The 24937-nt window shown below is 38.4% G+C and overlaps 1 protein-coding gene across 1 annotated transcript in view; it reads right to left on the bottom strand.

The window, feature by feature from the left end:
* The window catches only part of SLC9A9 (solute carrier family 9 member A9), a 540289-nt gene extending 531287 nt beyond the window's left edge, over positions 1-9002 (bottom strand). Inside the window, exon 1 of the mRNA XM_082654190.1 lies at positions 8720-9002. Within this exon, the coding sequence (XP_082510316.1) occupies positions 8720-8894 (175 nt within the window). The 5' untranslated portion in view covers positions 8895-9002. The remainder of the gene's footprint in view (positions 1-8719) is intronic.
* Positions 9003-24937: the final 15935 nt, after the last annotated feature.

Genomic DNA, 24937 nt, shown 5'->3' with positions numbered 1-24937 from the left:
ATGGGTTTGAGTTTCAAATGCTAAATGCATTCCCTAACATTTTCCTTTAGCAGTTTAGTTTTACACTGAGATTAGTCAGGGATAGAACCAAAAGTAAAAATATACAATGCCTTCTGGCTATTTAGGGCTTTTGTTCTCTCTCTGCCCTCCCACCAACCTTCTAAATTCAAAGGACTAAAGGAAGGTGTGGGTGTTGCTAAAAGGGACATAATTTATTGCTTTGTGCTGGCTCACTACCAACTTGCTTTGCTGAAGAAAAGCATCCCATAACGATTTCAGAACAGGTCTGTCTGGGGCATCTGCCCACAAGAGTATCCCATGATATTCCAAGGTGGAAAGTGGTCCATGAAGCTGTTCCACCTTGGGATGCTTCATCCATTCAAAGTTCTATCTTCTCACAGGTTAGAGTCATATGTGAAATGACAGAGTCCCAACCATGAGATCTTCCACCATGGTAGGCTGCCCGATGTGCACATCCATCCTTGGTGCATACCAGACAACACACACATGCACACACTTGTGCATACAACACACACAAACACACACATTTCACAGCACTCCGGGATTCCTAACATAACACTATAGGTAACTTTTCTCTAGAAACTATCTCAGCCACAGCTTATATGTAGCTAATACCCTTCCTTGAAATCATCTTAGAAAGTTTACAAAAGAAATATAGAGATATCTACCTAGATAAATACTGACTAAAACAAAATGATTTCTTTTATAATGTTTACACAGAACAGTCTATTTTTTCTCAAACCAGAGGTGGAAATGTCACAAAGTATTCTAGATAGTGAAAGAGGAAGGGACTCTCCAATACATGGAGATTGTCTCCCAAACTCTCTCTTCATCACAGCAGGGTAATGAAGTGAGAAAGAAAAAAGATAGGAGAAAAGGAGACAAAACTAGAAACTGGATGTTTCATTTTCCTAGTGGAGTAGTTCTCAGACTTTAGTGCATCAGAAACCTCTGAAAGTTTCATTAAAACACTGCTTTGCTGGACTCCAAGTTTTTGACTTAATAAGGCTGGGTCGGGGGCTACATATATACATATCTAACAAGTTTTCAGGTGATGCTGATGCTTCTGGAACCCTACTGTGAGAAGCACTGTCTTGTAAGACAGCAGTTTCTACCAATACGACTGCCATCACAGTCATAGAACTCCATCAAAATCCATGTCACCTCAGGTTCATGCACACAGGTTTCATCAAGCTTGGAGAGCCCAGAGGTATAAGTAATTTTATCTTCAGTCTCTTCCAAAAATTTAATTCCATTAAACTAAGGTGAGATGAAAGCCTAGTTTTGCACACTCCACATGAATAAGGCATTTGTAGTTCCTTCCCCACCCATCCTGACAATCACAGGCATTTAAAACCAGAATCACCGTGGACTTGCAACACCGCCTTCCCTGATGCTGGGGCAGGTGTTTCCGGGGCAGCCTCATCACTCTCACTGCGACATTTCAACCCAGCTGCTTGGCGTGGATGTGCTTTCACCATATTGCCCCCACTGTCTTTCCCATGCTGGGCTTTTGGCTATGGACAGTATAATGTTTCTGAGGCCTCAAGGTAAAAAGAAAACTTAACGACCCACCTCCCTTTCCCAACCTCTCCGCACTCCTAACTTCCTGGGAGAGTTAAATACCAACAGCAGACTTTGACGAGAGGACAACTGTGGCCAGAATTTGAGAGCACTAGCTTCCAAAAATGGTGTTTCTCCCAATTATTGCGGGCAGCCTTGGCCATAGTTGTAAATTTTTTGTTTCTGTTTCCTTAGATACAAACTGAAGATCCTCAGACCTTTTCTGCATGGATATGGTGATGATTAGCCATGAGGGTTAATGTGTAGTTAGATCTTTCAATCTCTTTCTTTTATAAACTTTCTAAAGTACTATCACCTGGCACAAAATAGACATTTATTAAGTAACGGCAACACTTCTAGGGCTAAATGTGTGATACAGGTGAAAGAATATGGGTTTTATGATCGTGGGTTTGAAGTTCAGCCCTGGTGGTTACCAGCAAGTCACTTTATGTCTCTGAGTGTTGGTTTCATCATCTGTAACATAAAAATGACAATATCTCCCCCGTGCAACACACACATGCACACACAAACACACCCATGTTTGTGATACCCAGTGGCCTTATGGAGCCAAACTGCCAAGGTATGAGTCCCAGCTTAGGTACCTAGTACGTGTGACCTTAAGCAGGTTACTTAATTTTTGGTGCCTCAGTTTCCCCACATAAAAAATGGTGGTTGGGCTTCCCTGGTGGCACAGTGGTTGATAGTCCACCTGCCAATGCAGGGGACACGGGTTCGTGCCCCGGTCCGGGAAGATCCCACATGCCGCGGAGCAGCTGGGCCCGTGAGCCATGGCCATTGAGCCTGCGCGTCCGGAGCCTGTGCTCTGCAACGGGAGAGGCCACAACAGTGAGAGGCCCACATACCGCAAAAAAAAAAAAAAAAGGTTGTTGTGAGGATTAAATGAGTTAATATATGTAAAGTACTTATGACAGCATAATTCATACTGTAAATGCTATTTGTGTTAGCTATTTTTATTATTGTTACTTGTTATATTGTTATTTTTATTATATGTTATTTTGACATAATAAATGTTTAGCAAATATTAGTTTATCATGTTACCACTTGCCTAACCATTTAGACTATATATAATATCTCCATAAACAGTTTAAATCAAAAATTCATTTTCTTGATGTGCACACTCATTAGCCTTTAGAGTCTGAGATGGGATCCTTTGAGGCAACACAGTAGTTTGCTCTACGGGCTTCCTCTGTAGCTCCTTAGTGACTCAGAAGCACAGCAGGATACATAGGAGGTTATTTTCTTAAAATCAACTTTGAAAAACCTACACAGAGCTATACATCTTTGATTTTTTTCCACTTTTTCGAACTTTCCTTGGCTAACACTTTACAGCATGGAAAACCTGGCCCTGATCTCCGAAGCTTCTTAAAACCAACCTCTTTTTCCCCCAAGAGGGAAAGCAAGTTTAATTCATTAGGCTCTTAACCCTAATTACCTTTCCTGCAGATCCTTTCAAATTAAATCAGAGCCACTCCGGTTTTCATATGACATGCATCCACAGATCCCCAAACCCACAGCCAGACCTCACTGTTCGGATGGTATAACTTTCTCTCTTTGCCTTTCTAACAGGAATTCAACAGGATTTACTGAGCATTCCATATAAAATCAGAGCAGAACTGGAAGAACTAAGAATGGTAAAATAACACTAATTAAAATCCCATCTGGGAGAAAGACTCCGATGTCATTATAGGCTGGTAGGGTTCTGGGAAAAAAAGCTATTGGTTTGAGTTGGAATGGCTGAGAGTTGCCTGATGGCTAATGTCAGTCTTAGCCTGAATTTTGAAGGACTTTTTTTTTTTTTTTTTTTTGCGGTATGTGGGCCTCTCACAGCTGCGGCCCCTCCCGCCGCGGAGCACAGGCTCCGGACGCGCAGGTCCAGCGGCCAAGGGCCACGGCCCACGGGCCCAGCCGCTCTGCGGCACGTGGGACTCTCCTGGACCAGGGCATGAACCCGCACCCCCTGCATCAGCAGGCGTACTCCCAACCACTGCGCCACCAGGGAAACCCTTGAAGGACTTTTGAAGCTGGAAGGAAGGTTAGTGAAATCTATTTCATTTCTTCCTCATTTTATAGATAAGAAAACTAGGGCTAGAGATTAAATTGCTTGCCCAAAGTAATGCATCTAGCTACTGAAAAAAAAGAAAATCATAAGGATTTAAAAACCCAAATCCCCAAGAGAGCATCCAATGCTTTCTCCATAAAGCATGCTACCTTTGCATAAGTAAAAAGCCTCAGGAGGGCCTTCCAGGCAGGGAGAAGGGTGTGAAGTCAACATCTCCTATGGGCCTGGCAGTCAAGGAGGCAGGGCTGGACTGAAGCAGAGTAAAATGCATCAGCAGGGGAGAGCCACACCATGTCCACCAAGACAATTTTATCCTGAGGAACTTCCAAGCAGTGCTAGGATAAAATTAATGCCTTATGATTTTTTAAGAAAAATAGCTTTTAAAACCTTAGTGCTTGACTAGGTAACTATGTTTTCTTTAAATCTTGAAAAACAGGCCGTTGAGTGAACTCAGCTGGCCTTATGAAACCGCTAAATATATTCTTAGAGCATCAGACATAGTCTAATAGGTTAATATAATATAGTTTAATGAATTCAAAATCTAAACTTTGTGGCTTAAAATTTCCCTTCAGCCCACTAAACAGTGAGCAAGATTTCCCCTTGTATTTGGAGACTGTCCCTCATATTATAAGGCTGTGAAATCAAAGGTAGAATTCTAAGAGATTTAAATTGTTCTGTCCCTAAACTCAGATCCCAACCCTCAAATGCATGGCATTATGAATGTCCTACAAAGTAAGGGAGCCCCCAGTGATGTGTAATGGAATTGTTAATGCTATCAGGGAACAAGGAGCAATTTTTCTTTTATGAACGAGCAATGGATACAGGGCCCTAAGTGAGCAGCACTAAGTGCACCATCTGCTGCCAGTCAATATTTTGACCATTAATAGTCTCTTAAGCTTTTAGTCCAATTTAAGTGAATATCATCATGGCTTATACTTTAAGCCAGTTATGGAGTCTAATCCTTTGATTTTGAAATAATGAGAGCTGTAGAATGTCATGAGACACAATTACCAACCACTGTTCCTGGTGAAGCAAAAATATTGTTAAAATGCTGCCACTAATTTTTAAAAGCATCCTAGGATGCTTGATACCAAGAAAGATAGATTATTTGTATCTGGAGTATCAGAATTATCTCCAAGGAACTCCAGAGTCAAACCAGACACCACCCATGATTTTTCTTGGCCTCTACAACACTTCATATAATATAAGGTTAACAACTTGGAAATTGTTCCTAACAATAACTATAAAAGAGCAGTTAAATGTTCTGTTTGATCACTTTTCTCCTCACTTTTATTTAATTGCTCATTTCCTAAGACCCTGCTCCCTAAAATTTTTTAATTGGATTTCCCCATATACAGATAAAATGCATCAACATCTAGTGTGTCTTCTAAAGGATAACTGACACATATCGGCAGAATAGTGACAGAAAGCAAAAGGCTGGCTGGGCTGAAACAGGAAATCCAGGGCCTTAGAGAAATATTTATGGTCCTAGATGCAGAGGAAAATGAAACGTTATATAAATAGTTGACGAGAGTAAGAGCAGTAGTCAGTCTAGTAGGGGAACTGTTAGTCAAATTCACTGATAAGCGTCAGGTACAGGACCAAGCAATTTTAGAAGATGTTTCATTACAAGCATATCTGTCTGTAAGATGGAGATGACTGAAGTACAGTTTACTTTCAAGTGTTCATCTTCTTTAAGATAAAAAAAAACTTTTAAAAGTTCAACGTGAACCATAGTTTTGTTTCTTTTCTTCCCCATTGATTATCACCAGGCCCCTGGCAGAACTCTCACAAGAGCCATGGCTTCCATCCTCTGGTGATGAAGGGGTTTATTTGGTCTTACTCTGAAATTTCATTCTTTTGGACTTTCTGGAAAATAGAATCTATCTGACTAATCTTGAAAGCATAAACAATATGAGGATGCATCTGGATCTCACAGATACATCTTCTCTCTACGACAATCATTGAAAGAATTTATTTATTTTAAAATATCTTCAGCATCTCTTAATAGAGATAGCCCAGCTCGGTGGCTAATTACATGACCTTCATATCTCTAAGTCTTCATTTCCTTACCTGTGAGATGAGGAAGCTGGACTTACAATCTCTGACTCCTTCCCAATATATGAATTTCAAATTCAGTTACAGCTACTGGGAGATTCATTCACTTGGCATCTCCCTTCCCCTTACCATGCTAGTGGGAACCTGCTATATAGCGCAGGGAGCTCAGCTTGGTGCTCTGTGGTGACCTAGATGAGTGGGTTGGGGGGGGGGGAGGTGGGAGGGAGGTCCAAGAGGGAGGGGATATATGTATACATATAGCTGATTCACTTCGTTGTACAGCAGAAACTAACACAACATTGTAAAGCTACGATACTCCAATAAAACAACAACAACAAAAGGTTTATCTGAATGTCCCTCTTATTTCTCTGTTGTAGTTTCAGATGATTTTATTACATCACTGACAGAAAGTCCCTAATAAATATTTCAGACATAACATTTAGATCATCCCTGAAGAAGAAATATGAGATGTCACCAGTGCTATCCATATGGACTATTTTCAGAGATTGTCAGTGAGAACTCTTTTGAGATGAAAATGAACCTTATTAGACCTGTGGATGAGTCAAATCACATGGACGCCGCCATGAGTAGCTATTCAGTTTAGGGGAAGTTCACTTCTTTGAGATTTAGTTTCTTCCTCTGTATAATGAGGTGGCTAGAGAAAATAACCTTTAAGATCTCCTTAAATTCCAACAATTATAATTCTATGCCAATAAAAAAAAACTAAACAACACTAAAATAAAAGTCTTTTCACTGATTTATACAGCTCAAGATAACTCAAGGATACTAAAAATTCTAGTAATGGGATAGTTATACATATCTGTGGATGTCTCCATAATTTTTATAATCCTTATACATTGCAGTGTTTCAGAACTTGCTTTCAATAACTCCCATATAAAAAAATTTATAAAAGAAGGACAGAAATCAGACAGCTCAACTTAATCCCACACAAACCTTAAGCTTAAACTGCCTTAAGAATAGCAATTTAGAGAAACACTATCTCAACTATTGCTCAATGTGCTAATATTTTTTCTTCTTTATTGAAGTATAGTCGATTTACAATATTGCATTAGTTTCAGGAGTACAGCAAAGTGATTTGGTTTTACATATACGCACACACACACACACACACACACACACACACATATATAAAACCGAATCTTTTTAAAATTCTTTTCCAGTATAGTTTACTACAAGATATTGAATATAGTTCCCTGTGCTACACAGTAAATGTGCTAATATTTTATGACTTCAACCACAACTTAAAAGTATTTCCTGCAGTTTTTAAGGATTAAAAGTTAATCTGGGAATTTTCCTGTTAAAAAGTAAAAGTTACATTTATGTGTCGTGAGTACAAAGTATGTCTGAATTTTAATAGGTCACCAAAATTTAATCAAAAGTTTTACAAAACAGTGTCTCCATCATAGATAAGCTGAAATTGGTAAATAAGTCATAGTTCAATCAAATTCAGGGCTGTGAAGAAATCTTCCCCTCTAAGAAAGGGTCATAATTTTAAAACCAGTGTTGTTTTGCTAAACTATATATAGCCCTTTAATTTAATGCCAAGAATTACATTGTTTCTGGCTTCTCAGATTACATCCTATATCCTCTTTGATTATTTATTAGAAGAGTCAGTAGAAAGCCTGGTCCACTGATGGTGGAGAAGGGCAGTGACTGGCGCCGAGGGCTTTACATCAGCTGGTGTCACTTCCCTTCTCTCTGACCATTTCTCTTTAACCTGATTGTAAGTTTTTCCCCTCAAATGAGAGTTTTGTTATGTTTTTTAAGTCCCTCAATGGAAAGGAACTTAACTGTGCTCTGAATGGACCAGCACATCAGTCTCCTGAAAGAAATTACACTGCTTAGCCTAAAACTTCTGCCTTCTAGCTCAAGTATCTCACAGTGGGATCCAGCTAAGGCATCCGATTTCTTATGGTCTCAAATCATGACTGTACATTGTTATCATCAGGACATCATATGCTTAGCATATAAAATGTGCACGGATCCTGTTCCCTGAACCTCGGGGGTATAAAAGGCTTTAGGACCTCCAAAATAAGGGAAGTGAAATATAAAAGTATATTCTTTACTATGACTTATAACAATGCCTCAGCTGTTTCCACTGTGTTCAAAGTTCCTATCCATTATCAGGCTAAGAGTGGTAAAGCAAACTATTTCATAAATCAGATCAGTTTTAAAATCACCAGTGTCTTACACTTTACTTTAAAAGATGAGAGTACATACTGGAAAATCTCTGTCACATTTTATTAAGCTTTCTGAAAGGAATGACATGGTAAGTTGCACAGAAAGAGCAATACTTGGGAGCTTAAAAGGTTAAATTCTTTTCCACACCTTGTCCCTCCCTCCAAAAAAGACGATACATAGTAAATCATACTAATAATAACTATAAACTAGAAATTATGAAATCAGGCTAAGAAATGAAGAGCACTGCATAAAGAAACTTGTGTATTATAAGAAAATAAAACATGCTCATATAATTAAAATAGATTTGAACAAAATTACTCCAATAGTAGGGGTGGAATACATACGTTCTGCAAGTTTTCTTCTTGAAACTAGTTGATGTAAGAGGATTTACTCAATACATGTTTAAGTGATGTTATTTCTAGAACTTTATAAAGCCCATCAGCCCCTCCAGTGAAAGAAGGCTGCTCTCTGTGACTTCCCAATGTCTATCATTACAAAAACAAACAGCTAGCCCTGTTTGTCTCCCCACATGACAATGGACCTGCATCTGTCGACAGGCTCGCATTATGTGCTGCGTGAGAACATGACTGTGACATTTACTCTTGTGACAAGGCAAATTTTGGCAGCTCATCTGGATAGAGATGAGCATTCATTATGCTGCAGCACCTTTCATCAAGCTAATGACATTTCAATCAGCATGTTTTCTCCAGTTTCGGTACTTTGCCATCTGAGCACAAGTCTCTAATTACGCCCAAGCAACAAGTTTCACATCAATCCTACAGTTTCTGCACTCACCGTACACCATCGCTCCTCCGGTTTCATGCAAGAAGCGAAATCGATGATTTTTAAATAACCAGATTGTCAAAATGGTAAGGATGAGCAAAAAATTAAAGACAAGCAGCTCCACCGCTCCCTGATGTTGAAACTGATACTCGTCCCTCTCTGACATGAACCTTTGCTGTCTCTCCATTCTCCAGTCTACTCGGGATTCCTTAGATAAAAACCTGGATAAGGACTGTTTTATCAAGGTTTGCCTAAGACGGTCTGGCTGCCTGAGGATTTCAGGATAACACTGCCACTTAAGTTGCTACTTCATGAGCATTCTGCCTTGGCTTAGTATTCAGATGGCTTCTAGTTACAACTTCCTGTTTCTCTCTTAAAGCAGCCTCGTCTTTTTTCAAACTCCAGAGTGTGGTTTCATCATCAACTCTTACTGTCTTTAAATGATTCATTCCATGAAATTAACTTTCATATCGGACAAACCTGCTATCAGTCATTCTGAGATCTTGAGTCATGATCTTATCGTTTAGAACAAGTCTTCTTAAGCTGCATAACAGGTGAATTGTAGATTAATAATAAAGCAGATCACCTTACATCACCAACATTTTCTAAATTCAAAAAGCCAATTCCTGAATCATAACCTCACTCACATGCGAGATTTTTCCTTTCCAACCAAAGCCTAGCAATGTGATGGGGACAGACTGAAAATGATTTCACAAGGATTTTTTTTTTTTAAGTTTAGAAGCAAGAAATAATTTTGTCTATGAATGTCCCTCTGGTTTTATATAACTGGTAGTCACAAGAGCAGTATTTAAACTCTGAATCAATTGCTTTTCTTTTAACAAGAATAAATGAAAGCACAAGACAAAAAGAATTTTGTCCTATCTCTACAGCTGTGTGCTGTTTTTATATGTTGAGTCAAAAAAGAAAAGAAACTAAAGACGTGTCTTTGAAGGAAGAAACCATACAGCCATTCCCAGTAATGCCACATTTGTGGATTTCTCTTTGTAAAGCTCCTGGTCCAGACATTCAGGACCCACAGAATCTGCCACAGATCACAAACCTCCTCTGTCCTATATGCAAAACAATGTGGTTCACTGAGGAATAGTCTGCCACCAATAATGAAGCTTCCAGAATTCCAGGGCACAGACAGTGATGATTCTTCAGATCATCTTGCATTTGGCAGGTTAGTTCTGTTTGAATTAAGATTCTTAATGCTTTTTGAAAAAGATCAAGATAACGCTACCACAGGCTCTGCTGTTTTCTTAGTAATTGTTATGATTTGTTTGCCTTATTGGTCTTATGATACAATTAGATACAGGGTTAAGTGAGGTTCTTCATCATTTCATGATATTATTATAACTCAGGGGTTGTAATAATCATCTAGTATACCCATACTTGACGGAATTAGTATTCAATTTATATGGTGTAAGTGATTCATTGAGTAGGAGGAGTCCAAATAGAGCCTCAGAATATCTTGTCACCAAAAGCTAGAGGTCAAACACATGATATATTGGGGGCTAAACTAGCTCCTCAATAACAGTTTTACCCACAGAGAAAGTCTATCAACCACTTAATATAAAATTCTGCTGTTTCAGCTTCTTTGCCTTCTGCAACTTTTGAAGCTGATTTCCTGAGTTTAAGTCAGCAGGGGGTATTTATGTGGGTTGCAGATGTTCTTTTAACACACTACCCTTTTTGGCAGACATATCCATGATGACTAATATTCAAACTGTTTTGAAATCTGTCAGATAATGCTTGCAAGCATTTCATGAAGCTTTGCTAGCAGGTTCTACCTTTACAGTTTTGCAACCCCACAGGTTTAGTCTCGAGTTGTTAGATTTACAAGATAACCCAACTTCAAAACGTGGCAATTTCCTATCTTTTTTTTCTTTTTCTTTTCAGTCACCATTTAATTACTTTGGTTTCCTTTTAATAATGATGATTATTCCATCTGGCCAGAATAAACTTTCTTCGGTTGTCTTATTACGACATCCAATTTCACGCTCTTACCCAATGAAGCAACTCAGTGAGAGGATTAAAGACCTATGGAATGTTTTGATTGGCTAATACACTGTTTTTAAAAGTCCTAAACTTGATGTCAACATATGAAAAAAGGTATATTTCACATAAAAATATCAGACACATGGTTTCTCTAGAAAAAAACTGGTAAGATCTGGCACACTGGACCCTCTTCCCATGTGGCCACAACCTGTGAAGGCTGAGGGGGTTCCTGTTTGCCACAAGTCCCATTCATTCTATTTCACTCATTTATGTTCCCTGCATGACCCCTACAGTCATTTGAACATGTGGCCCCTGGTTCACTCCAGGAATGGAATACATTCACCATTCTATTGTCCAGTCCTGATACTGTTTAACATTAGGATGGGAAGCTGAAAAGAAAAGGGGGTTTAGGAAACTTTTCCAATTCTTCCATTCAGAAAAGTATTTCAATTCCTCCTATCTTGTGTTTTCTTCTCAGAATATCATTTAATATTCTTAGGTACCAAGAAAAATAAGAAAACTAAGTAGAAGCACATATTACTTTGGTATCTACTATAAACCAGGAAATATGCTGGGAAATTTAATTTAATGTAATAGTCATAAAAACCCTACATGTGAGGCACTTAAGGCTCAGAGAGGGTTGGTAATATATCCAAGGTTGCACAGCCAGTAAGGGTTAAATTCACACACAGGGTTTAGTGGCATTAAGATGGCATTTTAGCTGGGGTGATCAATTCACCTTGCCTTGTTAGAGACTTTCGTGGTTTTAGGACTGAAAGTCCTGTATCCCAGAAACTCCTCAGTCACAGGCAAACCAGCACAACTGGTCACCCTAATAGCCAAGGTTCTCCAAATTTACAAATCCTGTACTATCAAAAATGACTGCTCTTTATGAGATTCCTGAGGGAGATATCCACAAAAAGAAGAATATCTATTAAAAATTAAGGCAATATTTTATTAGCTGGTGACATAAACCTTAGTACTAGGGCTCTGACGAAGTTGGGATCTCAAAACTTAAATACAAAACTTAAATACTCCCAAAGAAGAATTCGTGATTGTCCCTTAATTCAGATCTTAACACCTATTGGCCACTGAGTCAAAGGTTCTTGCTGAAAGATACAACATGCCAGTAAGAGGAAGGAAGTAAAGAGAAAAACAGGATGGCCGAGCTTATGCAGTGAAATTCCCCTGACTCAGCTTGCCCATCTAGTCTCATGGAAGGAAAAACTTGAAGAGAAGAGACTTCCAAGCCAAATAACGTGGTGTAGCATAATACCCCCACCCTTAGTGAATGTGACCAGTTAGAACCCATAGACTGTGTTTCATAATCTAGCCAATCATTTGAGAGTTCCTTGCTCTTGGAGAGGACAGTGGAGATTGTGGGCTCAGAGGATTGAGAAGGGAAACTTTCCTGGGGTGAGGAGAGATGCTGAGGGTTCCTCTTCCCTGTTCCCTAGAGCCCCCACTCTGACCAGTCTTAGTTCTCTCTCAACCATCGGGCTTAACGGAAAATACTTAAGTCAATTCAGGCCCTGGGTTAGAGGAAGATCCCATTTCCTCATTCACTTGGCCTTTCTCCTGACACGTATCCCTCTCTGAGACCAGTGAGATGGCCGTTTCATATTTTGCCCCCAAAGGTTCTAAAATAGACCAGGACAGGACTGTAATTAAGTTTACTTGAAGGTCACACAATGCACTAAACTGAAGATTCACCCCCTATTCTATTTTCAAACTTGCCATAAATCCATCTGTTAAAGTAATTACATGAGGCAACTATTAGACTGGGGTGACGCTAATGCCTTGGTCACCTATGCAAGCAAACCAAACCTAAGCCAGAGTCAATGTGCTCAAATCCAAGAAAATGAAATTTAAGAACAACCAATCACAAACGGCCAACTAAGATTTCCCAAATAAGGCAACCATGAAAGCTACAGCAAATCAGATACTGCCCTTGCTTTGTTTCCCTATCTTTTCTACAAAAACTTCTCTCTAAGCTTCTCTTGGTGGAGTGATCCTAATCACTTTCAGTTTGGTGCTGCCCCAGTTTGAATGGACGTATGCCCAAATAAACTCTTGAAAATGTTAATGTGCTTCAGTTTATCTTTTAACACATCTTAGCTTTCCCTACTCTCCAAAAGTCACATGTTAGCATAAAAATGTCCCTGATTTGAACAATATGAACTGCTCCCATTAGTAGATTCCCACAGAGAAATGAAAGTTCAAAAATTTCACAGAAAGTTAAATTCCATGTAAACACTTGGACAAAGACATTCACTGCCTAATACCTGGTTTTCCTCTTCAGACTCTGAGTCTATGGGACCAAGGACCATGAACCCAGGACAAGACCCCCAAGTGCATGTTTTTTCCACTGCTCTTCATTATGGCGGCAAAGTGAAATAAAGTTCACTGAAGACTAGTGAGAATGAGAGGGCTTGTGTAATTGCATTAAACAACTCATATATAGAAACACGTGTGCATGAATGAGGATCTCGTCCTTCTTCTGCCCCACCAAGTTCCAGCCATGCTCTGAGGAAGGAAAACTGGGGTACAGACCTTACTGTTTTCCAAGGTGAGGTCTTATCTCTAGATTGATCATCCTTGATGTACACAAGTACATAATGAGGACCCCAAACCAGTGATGACCAGAGAAAAGGGGAATCGCCTTACACTTGCACCAGATGCCACTTGCTGGCTTTGTCCCAGCAAACATATACTGGGTCCCACTTTTTTTATTTAAGCATTGCTTCATTGAAGGGTCCCAAAGCTGTACAGAGCTGAAGAGAGGCAAGGCTGGCATTTTGCCTGTGATCTAGCCATGTCATCCCTGTGCCATCAAAGGGCCTCACAGCTAAAGCCTCAGAGTGACGAGGGTCCCAGATGAATATTCCTTGATTCCTAATTCTGCCTCTTCTCTTTCTTTGTTCCTAGACTTCTATCCATAGCATATCACCCTTTTTCTTTTGTAGAGGGTACCACTGTAAGAAATAATAAATGTTACCTGTCAATTATATCTCAGTTTTTAAAAAATTAAAGAAAAAGTAACAAGCTTCGGTCCATTGGTCCTCTCTTCTGTCTTGAACATACTGAAGGGTAAGTTGTGAGAAAAATTTCACTCACTGCCTTTTCATTTTGTTCAGTCAGTTCTTCACGAGGCAGGGTCAGTGCAGGCTGGCCACAGTGGCTGAAACCTCCCCACAACCCCAGATGGAGACTTCAGAGCCGGAAAGAAGTATGAGCTCTGGAGCCAAGGACAGGGAGGATGAGATGGAGAACTGACACTCCAAGCTGCATCTACTGATACTTTTAATGCAAAGTTTCTGTGATCAAAGACCTGAGAAAATTCATTCCTTTGATCTCCTAAGTGTCTACAAGATAAATTCACATTCCTCTTAGGATATAACTTCTCTTCTGTGTCTTACAAACTAATAACTCTGACCTCATTAGCTGAAATATATTGATAGTTTGCCCTATCACTTCTCCATTAAATTATTAAAATTTTATATAAACTAACGAAGAAAGGCACCATGCCCCTCACCTCTCCCTGGTCTCTGCATATTTCTCCAGTTAGAGAAATGTACATAGGAGGAGAGAAGACAGAGTTCCCAACAACATGAAGTTGTATAAACTTGGAAATATTTTTCTGAAATGAAGTACATAAATGCCAAGCAGATTTTGACAGAAATGTCTCTTAGACACTGGGTGGTGGAAGAACTAGTCCCCAAAATATCATCAGGGCTTATAAATCTCAATTAAGCTGTAACAGAGAACATTATGTTACAGCAGGTCTTCCAGGTTCCCAGATTCTTCAACAAAATTACTTTTAAAAGAATAGATAACTTTGAATATTTATTCACTCTTAGTATCCTTGTTAAAAGAAGAATTTTTCTTCAGTACATTTGGGCTTCAAAATTGAGGGACTATAAATTATATAAGTTTTTAAATGTTAAATGAAGACCCTTTTTTTTAAAACAAAAATGCCTTTCTAACTCTACTTTCAACTTAAACCTTGTCTGTTAAGGCACTCTAATTAAGAAATATTGAATTTGGAAAGAGCAGAATCAATTGGTTGTCAGCAATTTGAGATAGAAACAGTATTGGATTCCACCAAAATCTACTATAATAGCTAGATTCATCTCCATGTGAAAAATGGAATTGTTCTGCTGGAATTGTTAGGCTCCATGAGCAGCCTAACCTCACAGCTCCTCCCTGCCACCATCTTAACCAAAGGAGAATACATGCAAAACAAATAAATGAACAAAACAGTCACATCCGAAATATAAAATTTTTGTGAACTATGTTTGAGAAGGTGGCTTAGACCACAAGTCTCCCACCTCATCCCAAATCTACAAAGAGGCTGAGGAGAGCACATTCAGAGACACACCTAATGATGTAAGACCTTATCAGCAGAGCAGAATCCACATCCATGCACCCAGCCTGTTTTAAGGAGGTCTCCTGCAGAGACACAGCAGGAAAAAGAAAGAAAGAATGTTAGGGCTTCAACCACCCCTTAACCTTCTGGGCTCACCTTGACTGTAGTAGTCAGAGAAAGAAACGGTTCAGACTTCTCTGCTCCTAAGCCCAGGAAACTCCCCTCTAATAAGGTGTGGCCCAGCCCATGTGATGCCTAGATCACCCACTGACCATTCTTGTTCCAAGGGATCAAGAGTGAAGCAGAAGCTCCTTCATGGCACTTGCAAAAGGTCAGAAGCATAGGTAGAAGTTTTCTCCTGCATGAACCAGTGTGGAAATGTGGTGACAGGAGCAGAAATGTTCCCCATAAACTCTCCCCAGGTATTTGTTAGACTTCACTGCCAGGCGTGTGATCAACCAGGAGCAGACTGACCCACTCCAGAATGGAAATCAGCATTGTACCTAAGCAATCATGCTCCTGTGTTCAAGAGGATGCTTCTTTTGAATACACCTGGGACAGTGTGTTGAGTGGTCTAACTATTGCTCCCAAAACCTGTGAGGAAGGATAAGAACTCATTAAATTTGCCTTAACTCCACCACACACTAAAGGAAAAAAACTCACTCCTATACAATTCTTTTTTTTTTTTTTTTTTGGTAAGTTGTGTTGATCCACATTGTGCAATTCACAACTTAAAAAAAGTATAAAAGTTCCATGTGCCAAAATAAAACTACTCAAAAAAAAATCATACAAACAACACTCAAATACCCCAAATTTGAATATTAATTATTTGATTGTTAAATTATGAGAGAAAGTACTAATATTCTAAATCAAATTCCCCTTCTTGTAAACTAAATTCAAATTTTTTTTTCTGTCTCTTTCTGGTTTTAATGGATTCATCTCACTCTGATGTGGCCAGCTTTCTTTTAGCAGCTGCAGTGTTTTGCGCCATCTCTGAAGCACTGGAATAATTATAGCTTCTTCAGCAGCTACAAAGCTGAATTTACCCAATTACAAATTACTCATGCATTCTGCTGTGCCTAAGAATCACAGCACCAGACTTATTCTAACAAAGTTTAGAAAATACAAGCAAGCAACTCCTGTGCCACCAGAGCATTATCCCAAGCAAAATTATCTGTCCAGAGTTTTGTAGACAGTACAGTCTAGTTCTGTATTTTTGTTATCTGCAGAACATTGCTGAGAGTTTTATCCTAGGGAAAGACAGGCACATGAAGAAAACACAGTTATAGATAAAATATTTTGGTTTCAGGCTAACTGACAGACATCAATCTGGGCATGTGGTCCAGAGGCCATTTCCAGCAAATTTAAACCCACAAGGGAGAAATTACCCATTAATGGTCATACCGTGTTTCCTGCAACGATGGGAAAATTCACTCGGATATATTGTCTCACCATTAGAGAGAGGCATTTAAAATGCTATCTTCTTGCAGAAAAAGCATTTGATAAAATTCAACGTTCATTCATGATAAAAACTCTCACCAAAGAGGGTATAGAGGGAATATATCTCAACATAATCAAAGCCATTTATTACAAACTCACAGCCAATATAATACTCAACAAAGAAAAACTGAAAGCCTTCCCACTAAATTCTGAAACAAGCCAAGGAGACCACTCTCACCACTACTATTCAACATAGTATTGGAAGTCCTAGCCACAGCAATCAGACAAGATTAATAAGAGGTATCCAAATTGGAAGAGAAGAGGTAAAATTGTCATTATATGCAGATGACTTGATACTTTATATAGAAAACCCTAAAGACTCCACACAAAAACTATTAGAACTAATAAATGAATTCAGCAAGGTACCAAGATACAAGACTAATATACAGAAATCTGTTGCATTTCTTTACACTAACAATGAAATATCAGAAAGAGAAAGTAAAAAAAAATCCTGTTTAAAATCACATCAAAAGAAAACACCAAAAACTAGGAATAAACCTAACCAAGGAAGTGAAAGACCTATATGCTGAGAACTATAAAACATTCATAAAAGAAATCGAAGATGACTCAAAGAAATGGAAAGATATCCCATGCTCTTGGATTGGAAGAATTAATATTGCTAAAATGGCCATATTATCCAAAGCAATCTACCGATTTAATGCAATCCTTATCAAATTACCCACTGACATTTTTCACAGAACCAGAACAAATAATCCAAAAATTTGTATGGAACCACAAAAGACCCAGAATTGCCAAAGCAATCCTGAGGAAAAAGAACAAAGCTGGAGACATAATCCTCCCAGACTTCAGACAATACTTCAAAGCTAAAGCAATCAAAACAGCATGATACTGGCACAAAAACAGACATATAGATCAATGGAACAGAATAGAGAGCCCAAAAATAAACCCACACACCTATGGTCAATTAAGTTTTGACAAAAGAGGCAAGACTACACAATGGAGAAAAGACAGTCTCTTCAGCAAGTAGTGCTGGGAAAGCTAGACAGCCTCATGTAAATCAGTGAAGTTAGAACACGCCCTCACACCATACACAAAAATAAACCCAAAATGACTTAAAGACTTAAATATAAGACATGACACTATAAAACTCCTAGAAGAGAATATAGGGAAAATGTTCTCTGACATAAATCATAGCAATATTTTCTTAACTCAGTCTCCCAAGGTCAAAGAAGTAAAAGTAAAAATAAAGAAATGGGACCTAATCAAACTTACAAGCTTTTGCACAGCAAAGGAAACCATAAGCAAAACAAAAAGACAGCCTACAGACTGGGAGAAAATATTTGCAAATGATGCAACTGACAAGGGATTAATTTACAAAATATACAAACAATTCATATAACTCAATATCAAAAAAACAAACAACCCAATCAAAAAATGGGCAGAAGACCTAAATAGGCATTTCTCCAAAGAAGACATACAGATGGCCAACAGACACATGAAAAGATGCTCAACATCACTAATTATTAAAGCAATGCAAATCAAAATTACAATGAGTTATCACCTCACACCAGTCAGAATGGCCATCTTCAAAAAGTCTACAAATAATAAATGTTGGAGAAGGTGTACAGAAAAGGGAACATTCCTAAACTGTTGGTGGGAATGTAAATCGGTACAGAAAACAGTATGGAGATTCCTTTAAAAACTAAAAATAGAACCATAAGACCCAGCAATACCACTCCTAGGCATATATCCAGAAAAGATGAAAACTCAAATTCAAAAAGATACGTGCACCCCTATGTTTATAACAGCACTATTTACAATAGTCAAGACGTGGAAGCAACCTAAGTGTCCATCAAGAGATGAATGATAAAGAAGATGTGGTATATATACACAATGGAATATTACTCAGCTATAAAAAAGAATGAAATAATGCCGTTTGCAGCAACATGGATGGACCTAGGGACTGTCATATTGAGTGAAGTAAGTCAGACAGAGAAAGACAAATATCATATGATATTGCTTATATGGGGAATCTAAAAAATAGTACAAATGAATTTATTTAAAAACAGAAACAGACTCATAAACATAGAAAGCAAACTTACGGTTACCAAAGGGGAAAGGGTGGGGAGGGATAAATTGAGAATTTGGCATTAACAGATATACACTACTATACATAAAATAGATAAACAACAAGGATTTCCTGTATAGCATAGGGAACTAGATTCAGTATCTTATAATAATCTATAATGGAAAGGAATCTGAAAAAGAGTGTGTGTGTATATATATATATATAGATAGATAGATAGATAGATATCACATATATATAATTTATCACTTTGCTGTGCACCTGAAACTAACACAATATTGTAAATCAACTATAGTTCAATAAAAAAAATTAAAAATAAAATAAAATGGTATCTTCTTCTAAAAGTTTGAAATGTGCAAGGGTGACACCTCTAGTCTAGTACTGTGGGTTAACCCAAGGCTTCATTGGTCCGCTCTGTGTCTGTCCTGTATGTTGAAAACCTCTTAATTATTTATTAATGAAATAATAAACATCTGGACCTTTCATGTACTCCACCATAAAATCATGTGAAGGAATAGTTAAAATAAGAATGGCAACAATTTTATGGTTGCTGTGACTGCATAATGGGAATGTTATATTATTCTATTTTTATGTGTAATTCAAAATTTCCACAATAAAAAAATTTAACTATATTTTTATTTCCTTCTTGATTGCTGCTTTTGGAGGATCCAGTTCCTCCCAGAGCCTGAACTCTGTCTAGTGATACTGCCTCCATCCCCTTCTAAGCACATTCATGACCTAACATTCTATGTAAACTCAACCTCTTTCCTTCTCTATTTCTGCATCCCCAGTAGAAACTCAAAAGGATTTTAGCCTGTGCTGGAGCAGATTTGGAGCTGGAATTCCTTTAACCTTAATCTAAGGAACCATATCTTATAGATGCAGTTCCCTCTTATCACTTGAGGGATGGCCTCATTTAAAGAATTATCCTCAGTACACCCCTAACTGAATTCTCTGTGGATAGTTCTAAATAAGCACCATTGTGTTCTTTTTCACGTCCTTTCCCCCCAAACCTTGCCTTTCCTTGGCTTTTGGACTTTTCAGACCTTGAACGTCTCTCTTCCCACATCATTGGTAGCAGAACTATTCATTCAGCTTCATCTTTTCCTACAGCAGTTTAATATCCCCTAATGTTCCATTTCCTTCTCTTCTTCCATGAACTCTGCAGGCTCAGCAGAGCTTTGAATTTTCTTTCCTCCTGGGTAGCACTTATTGCTGGATCAGAGTTCCTGAGTTTTTTTTTTTTAAAACCAGACAGTTGTTCTGGGATCCCCTACATGGAATCAGTCAGTTCTGGGTCAGCCAAATGTGTTCACTGTTCAAACATATCCAATTACCTTCACCATCCCAAGCTTGATAATTCTAACCATACCCATAAGTACCTTCCATCAGCCTAGCACCTGACCCTGGCCTGGAATTGATCTCTTTTAAACCTACCAGGCTCGCCTTCACTGTACCTCATCTTCCCTAAATCTTTGTTCAGAGTCCTAACCCTATGATTTTCTTGGACATCTTCCCCCAGACAATGGCCATATGAGTTTGCCACCTGAAATGACTATGTTACCTTCGGACTCATCAAACAATGTTTAATGTATTCTCTGCTAATCTTTCCAGTCCTTCTATCATAAATGTCCACTTTTTCTTTCTTTTTTAAAATATTTATTTGTTTTTGGCTACATTGGGTCTTCGTTGCTGCGTGCGGGCTTTCTCTAGTTGTGGCGAGCGGGGGCTACTCTTTGTTGCAGTGTGCGGACTTCTCATTGTGGTGGCTTCTCTTGTTTCGGAGCACAGGCTCTAGGCGTGTGGGCTTCATTAGTTGTAGCTTGCAGGCTCTAGGGCGCAGGCTCAATAGTTGTGGCTCACGGGCTTAGTTGCTCCGCAGCATGTGGGATCTTCCTGGACCAGGGCTCAAACCCGTGTCCCCTGCATTGGCAGGTGGATTCTTAACCACTGCGCCACCAAGGAAGTCCCCATACCCAATTTTTCTGCAACCACCCAATACAGCACTTCCATGAAATGTCCATGAATATATGGATAATAATATACACATAATATAAGGAAATTATTGTTAATATTTTTAAAGACAGTTTTTAGAACAGTTTTAGGTGTTACAAAAAAAGTAAAAGGAAGGTGCAGAGATATACAGTTTGCCCCCACACACAGGCATAGCCTCCCTATTATCAACATCACTCATCAGAATGGTATAATTTTTACCAAGTATGAACCTACATTGACACATCATAGTCACCCACATCATAATCACCCAAAGTCCATAGTTTACCTTAATGTTCACTTATGGAGTTGTCCATTCCACGGGTTTGGACAAATGTATGATGGCATATATCCATCATTATAATATCATACAGAATTTTTTCACTGCTCTAAAAATCCTCTGTTCTCTGCCTATTCTTATTTCCCCTCTCCTCACCCCCTGCCCCTCACTAGCAATCACTGATCTTTTTATTATCTCCATAATTTTGCTTTTCCTATAATGTCATATAGTTGGCTCATACAGTTGGCTTCTTTCACTTACTAATATGCACTTAAGATTCCTCCATGTCTTTTCATGGCTTGATAGCTTATTTCTTTTTCGCACTGAATAATATTCCATTGTCTGGATGTACCACGGTTTATTTATTTATTCACCTACTGAAGGACATCTTGGTGCTTCCAAGTTTTGACAATTATGAATAAAGCTGCTATAAGCATCCATGTGCAAGTTTTCGTGTGACGTAAGTTTTCACCTTCTTTGGATAAATACCAAGAAGAAGGATTGCTGGATCATATGGTAAAAATATGTTTAGTTTTCTAAAAAACTGCCAAACTGTCTTCCAAAGTAGCTGCACCAACAATAAATGAGAGTTCCTATTACTCCACATTCTCCTCAGCATTTGGTGTTGTCAGTGTTCCAAATTTTGACCATTCTAATAAGTGTGTAGTATCTCATTGCTGTTTTAATTTGCATTTCCCTGATGACATATGACATGGAGCAACTTTTCATATGCTCATAGTACTAAGCATATAGTCATACTGATGGCTAAGATTTATTAGAGCAAAACCAGCAAAGGGAAAAGGCACATGGGACAAAGTCTAGAGGAAACCAGGTGCAAGCTTCCTAGAGCTCTCTCCTGGTAGAGTCACTCAGGTGAGCTTAATTCCACCATGGTTGAATTGTGACATGTGAACTGTTGTCTCCGGGGGAACTCGTTCGAGATTCAGTCCTCAGACTTTTAACTGGGAGTCGGTCATGTGGCAGCCTCTGCATAGCATGTACCAAAATTCCAGACTCCCAGAAGGAAAGCAGGTATTGAACACAAACCACGTGGTTTACCCAGACAGTTTAGGCGCAGTGAGCAGCTCTCATCAATTAGGGAATGGCAGGAATGCTCCCCAAATCCAGGTTCTGATGCCAGCTAAGGGCCAGCCTTGTAAGCAGGCCTTTCTAAAGAGAACAGTGTCAGGCCTGCCATGGTAACTCTTTTCTGCACATGGACACAGTAAAAGTTATTATGTATTTAATAACTTTATAATAATTATGTGTTCAACCAAAGTTATTATGTATGCATATTGAGCCTGATGTCATGCTAGTGGCATCTGTCAGTCACAAGTACAGCTGAATGATTTTTAAAACAACTGAGCGAAGTATATGATACGGTCATTATTCATTGACTTAGTGGTTCTCAGTTACATTTATTAATTCACACTTCTGTTGTAGGACTTAATGATTGTCTTGACTTATTGGTCTTGTTTCTAAATAATGGCAATTTTGTAACAAAATTATCTATAGTCAGACATCAGTACTCTTGAATAAAATGGCTAGTTCTTATTTTACGAAGAAAGGTGCAGTATGTTTTAGTTTTAGAAGTTAAGCTAAATCTTTAAATGACTAAATTAGCAGGGAATATTGTCAGAGCAGATGAATCTAGTATTTTTAACAACTGATTTATGCAGCTCATCTCGGAAGGTATGAGTGAAAAGTCTACATTTGAACATAAAACCAAAAAATTACATGGCTTGAAACTTAGAAATATTGTTAAGATGAATAAATATTATTAATAAAAATGTGAGTTATAACTTCAAAAAAAAATCAGTTGACTGTATTTATGAGTGGCCTTTCTGGGCTTTATGTTCTTTTCTATTAATCTGTTATTTGCCAATACCAAATTATTTTTTTTAATTGACGTATAGTTTCTGTACTATATTATGTAAGTTATAGGTTTACAATATAGTGATTCAGAATTTTTAAAGGTTATACTCCATTTATAGTTATTATAAAATATTGGTTATATTCCCCATATTGTACAATATCAAACCATCTTGATTACTGTAGCTTTACAGCAAGTGTTGAAGTTGGGTTGGGTAGTGTCAGTTCCCCAACTTTGTTCCTTTCCTTCGGTACTGTTTTGGCTATTCTGGGACTTTTTCCTCTCCATATTAACTTTAGAATGAGCATGGCCATATCCATTAAATAACTTGCTGGAATTTTGGTTAAATCTACAGATCAAGTTGGGAAGAACTGACATCTTGACAATATTGAGTCTTCCCACTCATGAACATGGAATATATCTCCATTTATTTAGTTCTTCTTTGATTTTATTCATCAGAGTTTTATAGTTCTCTTCATATAGGTCTTATACATTTTTTTTTTAGATTTATACCTAAGTAGTTCTTTTAGTGGGGGGTGCTAATGTTAATGATATTGCATTTTTTATTTCAAATTTCACTTGTTCATTGTTTGTGTGTAGGACAGCAATTGACTTTTGCATATTAACATTGTATCCTGGAACTTTGGTATAATAGGTTATTAGCTCCTAGAATTATTATCAATATTTTTAGATATGAAAGAACCTCGTGGTTCAATTTTGCTTTTTAAATCCTTATTTCTTTAAGACAATACAAATGAAATTATATGGTGTCTGAAATTAACTTTAAAATAATCCAGCAGGGGATAAGGGGCTGGGGGAGGAATGGAGAGGTATAGATGAAATGAGAATGACCATATGTTTATAACTGCTGGAGCTGAGAGATGAACTCATGGAGGTTCATCATATTATTCTCTCTTCTTTTGTGTTTGTTAGGAAATTTCTGTAATTAAAATGTTTTTTTTTAAATATGAAGGAAGAGGATGAGAAAAGAAAGGGAAAGGAAAAGAAGAGAAGAGAAGGGAAGGGATGGGGAGGCAGGGGAGGGGAGGAAGGGAAAGTTTCACTCTCAACAGTATTCTCTATCTGGGCTCTCACTGGGAGAATTAACCCAGTTAGCTCTCTCAATCTCATTTCCTTTACTTGGTTTCATGAGCTCCCCAAACTCCTTGATTGAGTAACAACTAAAACATTTCCCTTTTTCCCAGTTACATCTTTTTTCAAGAATTCAACCTTTCTTCACAGGTAGAAGTTCATTCTCTATCTCTATCTATACTCTCAGCATGTATGCCTTCATTTTGCTTTTACGTTTTCTCATTGATGTTTTGATTTTAAGATCAAACCTCTTTCCAGTTTTCTTTCCTCAGTATATCACTAAGCAAACCAAATTCCAAATGACAGAGTTTCCTGGAAGGAAATCTTGAAATTGTTCCTACTAGCCTTCGGTTCATAATGAGGTTGGTTTTGTTTTGAACTCTACTCCAGCTTAAAAATGTGACATAGCTCCTTTGGAGAAATTCCATATTCCTCTTTGCCTGTTGCACTACCCTTCCATGGTTGAAGCTGTAGTTGGGATAAATCCACACCGATGAGCAGAATTGCTAAAATACCCATTTCAGAGCCAATTTACCACCCAAAGGTAGAGGTTGTATATTTCCAAAATCCTATAATGGAGCCTTATGAGCCCCAGAGACTATTTGTAAGATTTGGAACTCATCTGGAGCTTCTACTCAGGCCTGATGCTACCAAACTGCAGGTCAGAATGAACACATTAGTGTCCTGTGCCCCAAGCACTATATGGAGAAAAAAGACACTATGAAAGTAGCAATCATTGTTTCTACAAATGTCTAAAAAGGCCTCACAGAGTGAAGACCACATGTTTTGAGGTGGCATTTAACCAGAACTCTGCTTCTGAGCATCCCGTGCCTTATGTACCAGCTATGGCTGTACAATAAACCACTGTGAGCTGCCCCAGCCCAAGCTGACCACTGAGTCTTACCTTGAGATCCTCAGTCTCCCTAGGTTGCCTTTTGCTGCCCACATGCCCATCTTATGTATATACTTGCTTCCCAGCCTATTTTAGAGGTCTTTTAGATCTAAAATCCTATTCTGCTCCCCTTCAGAGTGCTGACTGATAAAGCAAACACTTAAAGAACAGATAGCCAATTGTA

The sequence above is a fragment of the Grampus griseus genome, assembly GCF_964374135.1.
Source record: "Grampus griseus genome assembly, chromosome: 5".
In the NCBI taxonomy this organism is placed as follows: Eukaryota; Metazoa; Chordata; class Mammalia; order Artiodactyla; family Delphinidae; genus Grampus; species Grampus griseus.
The sequence above is the reverse complement of the archived record's forward strand: the minus strand, read 5'-3'. Positions and strand labels throughout refer to the sequence as shown.